The sequence below is a fragment of the Montipora foliosa genome, chromosome 1 (assembly GCF_036669935.1).
Source record: "Montipora foliosa isolate CH-2021 chromosome 1, ASM3666993v2, whole genome shotgun sequence".
NCBI classification, from domain to species: Eukaryota; Metazoa; Cnidaria; class Anthozoa; order Scleractinia; family Acroporidae; genus Montipora; species Montipora foliosa.
The window spans coordinates 56,763,313-56,773,312 of NC_090869.1; the positions used below are offsets into that span (position 1 = coordinate 56,763,313).

The window sequence follows — 10,000 nt, forward strand, 5'->3', positions numbered from 1 at the left end:
CGTGTTTCCGAAGTTGTTCCTGAGCAGGAACTGACATATCGCTGGCTAAACCGATGAGGAAATATGCGCACTAAGGTGAAATGTTCGAAGCAATCATTCAAGGTCCATTTCACCTTTGTAGAAAGGGTGAAAAAGCTAAACTGCAGGATATACCCAACCACTTATTTGTATGCGAATGGCGTTTATTGTTGTTATATGCGTCGTAATTCAAGCGATGCCGCTACAACTTAAAGAAAAAGAAATCGGGATGTGCATTTTAGAGAGCGACTGATCCAAAACAGTGGAAAAATGCCAGACGTTAAGTAGTACTACGTTTAAAGATTACGTGTAGTTGTAATCAAAGGTGTCATGAAAAATGGTTTGAGTGTTTACCAGGTGTTAGACTGAGCAGGAGACGTCGTTATTTCTTTGATCTTTGAAAAAAGATAACCTACCGGTCAGTATAAAATGCAGACTACAGACTGCAGGTTCCAGATTGCAGATTGGGTTTAAAATGCAAACTAGGTACAAAACGCAAACTGCAGACTGGGTCCAAAACTGACTAATGTTTTGACTGCATAGTGCGTTTTAATGCCGGCGAGATTCTCTTTTGAGTTGACGGTGCTACCAGGGAAATATCTTAGGAAATCTCAAGGTCAACGCGAGTCTCGGTTGCTGTGACAGTGTTTGAGTGGGGACTTGCCCAACGTAAAAGCAAAAAGCAAGGTGACACACGCTTTCACTGGCGACAAATGTCTGATTGGTCGACGCCTTGCCATGTGACTTCAATAGGGCTGCCATCGGCTATATTAAAATCAAATCTCCCTCGATAAAAAATACTCCTTTTCAGGCCAGTAAAACCGACGAATGTTTTGACTGCATAGTGCGTTTCTATGCCAGCGAGATTCTCCTTTGAGTCAACGGTGCTACCAGGGAAATATCTTAGGAAATTTCAAGGTCAACGCGAGTTTCGGTTACTGTGACAGTGTTTGAGGGGAAATTCGTTCGTGGAGCTTGGCCGGCTAGTGGATTAACATCTTGGTTTGAGGTCATGTGTTGAAAACATTTTTAAAATGGAGCAAAAAACACACCAATAAATTTCCAAACGGTTTTCTCTTCCAACTAAGGCCCCGTCCACACGTATCCGGATATTTTTTAATCCGTAACTTTTTGTTCCCAGATTCAAAAATATTTCCATCCACACGTAGCGAATTCAAATCGAGTTTGCTCGTCCACACGAATGCGAAACGTATCCGGATTCTCGTGGTCATAAAGCTCTCGATAGATGTAGGTCTACATGACGTCTATTCGGCGATAGATGTAGATTTCGCAACAGAATGTGAAAAGACGGACCGGCGCCATCCTCCTAGCGAATTTGGACCCCGGGTGACTAAATCCCCTAATGGATTTAGTGGATTTCAAATCCCCTAATGGATTCACCCCGGGTGACTAATCCCCTAATGGATTTAGTCCCCTTTGCGGATTTGGACCCTTCAATATTACACTTGCATGATAACCCCTCGCATTCTTTCGGAGGATTGTGTATCATCCTCGAAGAGTGTTAATTTGAAGGCGGTGTAAAGTTAGTCCTTCCAAATGCCTGGTTTGGCCGGTCAGTTCTGTCAAATGGAAAGCACCCTAAGTGTAACAGTATCAAATCTAGTGATAAATATTCGCAAGGTTTGTTGGAGGAATGTATAACTGGCACAAAAAGTGTTAATAAATACTGAATGGATCTGCTCTACTTGCTTAACCTGATGACATCAACAATATGACCTGGCAACAAAAATCAGCCCTTATTCAAAATTACCCTGTCATCTGTTCTAGGAACTTTGAACACATGGTACAGCTCTTTATAGAAGATGTGTTAAAGAGTAATCTTATGCCTATTGGAGAAATGGTAGACTTATTTTACAGGGTTGAATTCCAGCAAAGGGGATCATGATCACCTCACATTCTCTGCATTATTTTGGTTATCGAGTTGCATATGAGAGCCCCCCGTGCTGTTACACAATTATCCAGCTGTTATATCACACTGACTAATGCATAAAGAAAACTTCAGCCTGCCAGTTTTAAACAATCGCGGAAACTTTCATATCCACAGTGGCACTTTGATTAAGTTAGTTTGTCATCGAGATTTTACCTCCGAATCTGGGACGCCTGTGATTTGACCAAGACACACAAGCTGTTTCCCAGGACCTTACTGTTGGAGAAGAAGGCCCGGCTACTAGCATCACCGGCTTGTCACAGCACGTGAAGTTGAACATTTTGCCACGACAAAGTACAAGCATCTTAAAGCTTCAGTGAATTTTGACTGAATAATCGTCACCAATGTACAGGACAAACGCCTGCAAGATTCTCGCTCATCTGTGGATTTTCGTACTCTTTTCGGCCACAGATTCCCATGTTCTCTCTCACGCTGGCGTTCGTAGCGTCAGTGGACCTTCTGCGCGTTCTTTTGTCGATAGCTTATTCGAAGAATATGGCGCCAACAAATCTATGAATTTAAATCAGTTTGATGCTCTTTTGAAAGAGCTTAAAATCGGTAAGCCTTATGCCGGAGAAGGGGATAGGAGCAGTGGAATTGCCAGGATGCAAAATGGTGTAACAAATGGCGATTCTAAGGTAAATAACTGAATTTCAATTGGTTAATTTGTTATCTCCTAGAACTGAACACAGGTAGATTCTTCTGAATAGTTTGTTTATGTTTAACAACGAAGTATAATTTTATCGTATGCCTGCAGACTATAATACGAGCATAGGTATGAGAGGTTTGTCGTTGCAACTTGTTGCTATTTATTGCAAAAAAACAGGTACGAAGAAGGTGCGTGGGGGATCTCTCGAGGATGTGTTCACTCCTGAGAAAATGCTGTAGTCACAAGCTTGCGCGCATCGGTTGTACTTTACTCATTCTTCTCCGATGACATTGCAAAACGAATCTGGAGTCGTCTCCATTTCTGTGTTCTTTGGCACACTTCGCTGGCACACGTGGCAAAAAAGTACAACAAAGACATTGCCTGTTGTGCGGCGTGGATTTTGGTGTCCGCTTGTTTGGTCTTATTAAACTTTTTTAAACATTATTCTGTTCAACGTGACATAGTACGCGATCGCGTGATTTCTGTGCCATTGAATTTACTTATTTTAGATGTCTGTTTTGAGAGAAAAGGGTACGGTGTTTCATGGAGAATATAAGCTTAACACGCATTCTTTGATTGCAGAGATTATGTTTATGGAAAAAAAACAATAGCGAAAAACTGCTTTGAGAAATTGACTATTATTATGAAAAACTCGAGCTTTGGCTCCAACATGGCCGTCTTATCACGTTAGTGCAATCAAAGAGTACATAACTGAAGAATAGTGATTACTGAAGGAAAACCAAAAGCACAGTCTTCAAAGCCACTGACTGTGGCGTGATAGCTGAATTTATTACCCTGCCACTTATTTTCATAAGAATAACAGGTATTGTATTCTGACTCGTCCTAGCATTTGTTTTTTTAAAGTACAGCGTATATTCTATCTCAGTCTGATTTGTTAATACATATGGATAAATATTGTAACATTTCCTTGTTCTTGATTTCTAGTACTTGAAACTTTACAAAGGCATATTTCACCTTTTACATGTAGGAATCTTATGGTAATTATGATTTTTTGTATATGAAAACATTGAACCATGAAGTCAAAAATAATTAGTACTTACTTTGCAAAGGCAATATTATTATTAAAGGCCGGTTTACACGGTGCGACTTGTCGGCCCGATTTTTGGCGGCCATCCAGGAAAGAATTACTATGTAACAAAAAATAATCCATTATATTATTTAAACTTCTGACTTTTGTAATGCTGGTTCACCACCTGAGCCAACTTGTTAGCTGTAAACTGGTCATTTTGTGGATTCTAGCTGTAGAGATGAATATGATTCTTGCAGTTGTTTGAAAATTTAAGAATTTAGTTTTTTTAACATTGAAATCAAGAAGAAAGTATGGGTTGTACAGATGCGTGATACTGGGCTAACTATGGGTTGTGACTAGCTGTTAATTAAGCATCCTCCTTATTGGACACATTACTGTGCCTTTGTCAAAAGATGGTGAATTTAAGATGGTCTGAGGGGGTTTTGGTTTAAGAGGTTTAAATCGTCACATGGTTTGATTTTGGAGAGTTTTCAGGGTTGTCAGAGTGGATGGTAAAGGGGGGGACCATGTTGATACGGAAGGACTGTGCCATTATGGAAACAGTGGCTAGCAACTACAGAGTAATTGCATGTTTGCTGTTGATGTGGAAGCTACTCACTGGGATCTTGCCAGAAAAGCTGTATGGGGTGAAGGGTAATACAGTCGAACCTCGATTATCTGGACTATTCGATTAGCCGGACTTTTTTCTCTTGTCCCAAATTTTTCATTTTGTGATCTTGAAAACTCAAAGTCGCAATAAGCCCAATAATCCTTTCAAAAGACTGTTGAAACGGCTTATTATCCTGTGCGCTTTTCAAAATTCACAAGTGCCATGAGACAAAAAAAACATTCTGGTGCGTTCAGCCGATATCTGATTGCTTCAATTGTTTTGTTGCCAAGGGGATTTCATGCTTGATGAGTTCCTTCTGCGTGGGTTATGTAAACACACGAGTGGTTGATTGCCCTTTGGGCAAGCTGTAATTTCATCTTACTAGCCCAATTATCTACAGAGCTGGCCCCATTATTTTATATTCATGGGGTAATTGAATCAATTTAATTTGCAAAATAACTAATTAAAGGGAGAGTATCGTGGTATTGCGCATGCTCTAGCCGTAGCAAATGTCACAATTTATAATCCATTGAATCAGAAGCGATGTTGTAATTCGTGTGCAATACCGGATACTCTCCCTTTAATAATAGGTACATGTAGCTTCGATAAACTTTGATTTCCCTCCAACCACTCAATTGTACAAACTTCTACAATTTTTCAGTTACAAGTGCTTGAATCAAAATTTTGAATTTGAAAGAGCATTTTAAGGCCACATTGTATAGTTTAAACATGCATATATAATTTTTGTTTGTAACTGTTTATTCTTTTTCTGCCAATTTGAAACTCATCCTGTAATTTATTATTCAAACACCAGGCTACAAATTAAGTGAATAAATTTTTTGCAGTATTCTGAATGACAAGGGCACAAAAATTAATTACTGAAAGATTTCCTGATAAAGACAAGGATATTGTGTTAACATGGAGAAGAAACCCAAAGAGTTATAAACACCTCAAACGCCCTTGGATGTCCCCAGTTGACGATTAAAATCATCTGGTGTTAGACAGTAAACCCTGTTAAGTCTCACTCTCAGTAAAATGAATGCGAACACAGACTGCTGGAAATACATCTGCATTTGCTAGCTACACTCCCAGGGGTCAATGGGTTATTCCGCGATCTGACACAAGAAGGGACTTTCATGAATCGCCTGATGTAATGTTTTCTGGTGGAAAATTTAATTTTTGAAAAAAAAAACAAAAAGCTTAATTGTGGACTTTTGAGTGCTCGCCAGTGTTTTCATGCTTGCTCGTAGAACTCACAGCAGTTTTTTTTGTCATTGGATCTTCTTGAGATGTGGCCAAGGGAAAACTGGAACTTTGCTCAGTCAGAGCCTGGTTACTGCCATATTGGCTACAGCCAGCTAAAATCTACCTGCGGTGAAATTTTCTTCATTTCTCGCCTAGAGTTAGGTCATAAAGTACTTACTCCAAAAATGAAAATATAAATGGGGGTCATCGGTCATAATAGCGAGATGTAGCCTCATCTGCTCATCCATCGAAAATCATAAAAATAAACTGTTAGAGTGAAGGTTTCCGTGCATAGGTTTTTATGGGTGGGATTTTTAGATAATTACATGCCGCTAGGGTTGTCGTAAACAGTAGAGTTCATCCTCGACGAGCGTCTTTGTAAGCTCTATCCGTTGCAACCACTACCGGAATTCGATGGCACGAGGAAAGAAAATGTAAAAAAAGATAACTTCTTACGGTGGGAATTTTTTCATTTCATCATATTCTGTAGATAGTAAGTAAAGGAAGTGATTCGTGATTTAAAAAATAGGGATCACCTATGATCTAAACGAGTAAAATCGATGTGATTTTGCAAAGCTCTTGGAAAATTTCGTTTGTCACGCTTTTGCGTGACTCGTCGGGCAAGGACTGGAACGCAAGTGAGGATCGATCGTTGAAAAGATGAAAGGTTTTTACAAAAAATATATATTTCTCGAGTATAGCAACGAAGTTTTAAGCAGGTGTCATCTTCATTTGGTTGGTATTTTGTATAATATCTCCCCATTGCCGTCATACTCATCTTCTGGAGTGTGTTTTTTGTGAAATTTAATGGCTGGTTGTTTTCACGCAGGTCCGCACTATTCAACCGGACGAGGACGAAAATACTGCTCTATTTTCACGAAAGTAAATGAAAATAACTTCAAAAACATGCATTCTTTTTTAACTTAAGTTCGTATGGTAAGAAAAATATTCTAAAAAAAACAGCCCCATTAAATTTACGCAACGGTTCGTCCCCGAGTTTTCCAAATTTTCAGCCACTACTCGATAAGCTTTTCCAGAGCTTTTCCATCCTCCCGCTCACTTCTCTTTTGAAGTTTCATGATGATTCGGAAATAAATGTGCCATTCTTTTGCCGGCCTGGAATTTTTTCCCCGCGATTATCGCAAATATCGGTCGTGCAGTAGTGTACTTGACTTTCATAAATATTTTAAAATCAATTTTGACTGATCGCTATGTTCTTTGATCTATCGTTGTGCAAGACTTATCGTCTACGGTTTTTGCAAGGGTTTGAAAACCTCAACTTCACTAATGCTTGAAGTAATGCGTGACTTATTACAGTCGCGTTACCTGCGCAGTAACGTTGCGCACAAAAAATTAGCGCAAACGTCCTTAAAAGGATGATTTAGTACCCTTGAAAAGAAAAAGATTGTATTGCTGCTTTTTTTCTGTGGAACTGTCTTCTAAACACTTACGGTGTGTCATAAGTTTGGCATCAGAAAAAAGCAACCATCAACGCCACAATCATGATGCTTGCCCGTTGGGCAACCTGCAATAAGGAAGTGCTAGCATGAAACATTGTTCCACTAGCCCCGGGCTACTGGACAGCCTTTTTGTCATGCCTTGTGGAAGGGGTACTGGAAGAGGTTGTGGGATACAACAGGAGGATGGGTGAAGAAAAGGTGTTTGCAATGGATTGGAAGGCCTATGATATGGTGCCGCACTAGTGGATTGTTGAAACGGTGAATGTGGGTGACAACTTGAAGGGTTTTATGTGTGGTACATGTAGTATGAGTGATTGGAAAGTTGTGGTGTCGTCAAATGGGAATGTGTTGGATGGAGTGGCAATCAAAGATGGAATATTGTTGTCTCCACTGTTGCTTGTTCTCACATTGATCCCACTCACCATGTTGTTGAAAGGGGAGAACATTGGGTATAAGCTTGGGAAGTATCAGGAGTTGATCAACTATTTGATGTTTGTGGATGATTTGAAGCTGTATGGTAGGTTTGAAGAGGAGCAGGAGACTTTGATCAATTTTGTGCAGGTTTTGGACATAAGGATGGACTTTGAGCTGGACAAGTGTGCTGTGCAAATGTTGAAGCAGGGGGTGAAGAATTGTGTTGCCTGTTGGTCGGGTGATAGGTGAGGTTGATGAAAATGGGTATAACACAGGTTAGTACTTGGTTGTGTTGGAGGTTGTGCACAGATATTGTACAGAAAGAGGTGCAGGAGAAAGTCAAGCTGGAGTATTTGAGGAGGGTGAAACTGGTGGCGAACTTGAACTTGTATGGTGGGGATTTGATGAGGGCAATAAATGCATGGGCTATAGATATCGTAAGGTATAGTGTGCCAGGGATGTTTGATTGGAGTGATCTGGAACTAAGGGTGATGGATGTGAAGATGAGAAAGAGGCGTTGATGTTAGGGGGGTTCCACAAGAAGGGGAGTGTAGTGCAGTGGTACCTAAAGAGGAAGGATGGCTGGAGGGGATTGATCATTATTGTATGAAAGAGGAGGAACTTGGCCAGTCTGTTTGGTTATGTCAAGGTGAGCGATGAGTGGATGTTGAAGGTTGTTGGAGAGGTGTGGGAGAAACGAAGAACAAGTACGAGAAGTGGGTGGTGAAGGCAAGGAATGAGATATTTTGGAAGAAGAGGTTGCATGGGACATTTATGAGGACTGTCAGGGGACTGGAGTGGCTTTCTGATCTAGCTATAGCCAAGGGAATTCCCTTAGGGAACAAAACAGAGAAAACAAAAGTGCAAGAAAACACCAACCACACTACCATGTACGAATAATTAACAAGGTTTTTGATCACATATACAACAGAAGTAAATACGCAAAGAAAAACTAATCCTGAGCTAATCCTAAAATTAAGTTCTTAGAATTTAAAGAAACTTGAGACACCACAGAAGAAGGAACATAATCATCCAGATGTTACTGTGGTGCAGCTCAGGTGGGGACATTATATTTTGTCGATTTCTAGGTTCCTTGAGATAAGAGCATGGTGACTAAAGAGGATGAGAAAATCGCACTTCTTCACCTCCTATCCTCTGGCAAAGAAAATCAGGTAGATGCATCAATGTCAACAAAGATTGTGCTGTTGGTGATTGGTTGTTTGGGTGTGGTGTCTGGTCGGTTGTAGGTTTTTTCTTTTTTTTTTTTTTTTTGAGGTCTTGAGATTGTGGATGTGTTGGGAGAAATGCAGGTGGCTGCAGTCCTAATCCTCTGGAAGATGCTTAGCCTCTAAGCTCAGGGCTAGGGCTAAGGCCAAGCAGTGTTTGAATACCATTTCCTCGCAGGTTGTTCTGTCCTCTGAAATTCAAGAGTTATTATTATTATCATTATCACTATCTTTTTCCTTATTGTAGTTTTCCATGTTTTAAAGAGGATTCAAGATGGGTTCTATGCGGCATTTTTTTTTGTCTCTTGATTGATTAATTATCATTTTTAAATGATTATTATTTTTAAATTTTTACTTTTGTCATAATGATTCAATTTTTAAAACAACTGTTTAATGAACTGTTCTGGATTATTCCAGATATCCCCAGAAATTGATTCAAGAATTGTTTATAATGTAATGTGCAAGGTTACTATTGAAATACAGCTGTAAGCTTTGTGTACTGTATAGACACAATCAATATACATTAAACAACTGCATCGCTTAGTGGAGGTTGGGTGCTGGGATATCCAGGGTCTTCCACTTTTGGCTGCTAGCCCCTAGCTACAACTGTAGAATAAACTCCCCCATGGCTTGCACAATGCCGCAACATAGCCATGAGCTCCCTTGCCAGGAATCTTAAAAAACAGGAACCTGTTGCACTGAACTATCAGTGGAGAAAAAAGAGAAGTATTGATAGTGGCCAATACCAAAAGAAACTTGAATGCCTTTAGTTTTTAGTCATCTTTCTTTGATTTTCCTTGCAGTGTTATCAAGCCAAAACCCTTTTTGAGTCATTTTCAGTTGATGCTAGTGGACTGAACCCAAGAACATTTGAGAGGATTTGCCCTGCATTAGTGGAACAAATTGAAAGTAAGGCTTGTTTGTTGGAGAAACCGGATAACATAGAAGAAAGTGGAAAGCAAAGTAAAGCCCATGGTAAGTACTCATTGCAAAAGAATTTTTCTAGGGATTTGTGAGGCTACAGGTATGATGATGTAGCTTATTCTGTGGCTGTTTTTCTTTTTTGGCTGATTTCCGATTCAAAGTTTACTGCCTCAAGTTGTTCCCAAGTCACCAAAAAGAACATTAATTTTACTAGATACACCTGTACATGTATCACATTACAATACATCATGTGAGCAGCAGATTGAGTTGCTATGGTTACTTCTAAGCAATCCCATGTGAAAATGTTTTGGACTGGGTAACCCCCCAAAATGGATTGGGATCCATTTGAACTTCTACGTGAGTCTGCAGGGTGGGTAGTAGTATTTTTTTAATGTATTTTATTAATTTTTCTTGATGGTAACCACTTATACATATGGTATTAAAGCACCTGCAACAAACACAACTCCCAACTTCCC

The 10,000-nt window shown here is 39.8% G+C and overlaps 1 protein-coding gene across 3 annotated transcripts in view; it reads left to right on the forward strand.

The window, feature by feature from the left end:
• The first annotated feature begins 2,197 nt into the window (after positions 1 to 2,197).
• Positions 2,198 to 10,000, forward strand: part of LOC138002296 (metal cation symporter ZIP14-like) — a 19,307-nt gene continuing 11,504 nt past the window's right edge. Inside the window, exons 1-3 of one of the 3 annotated variants that reach the window (XM_068848368.1) lie at positions 2,531 to 2,604; positions 3,561 to 3,613; positions 9,404 to 9,575. In XM_068848368.1, coding sequence (XP_068704469.1) covers positions 3,611 to 3,613; positions 9,404 to 9,575 — 175 coding nt within the window. In that variant the 5' untranslated portion in view covers positions 2,531 to 2,604; positions 3,561 to 3,610. Of the gene's footprint in view, positions 2,605 to 2,889; positions 3,439 to 3,560; positions 3,614 to 9,403; positions 9,576 to 10,000 lie in introns of those variants that run through there. The other 2 variants (XM_068848371.1, XM_068848363.1) reach the window with 2 other exon arrangements.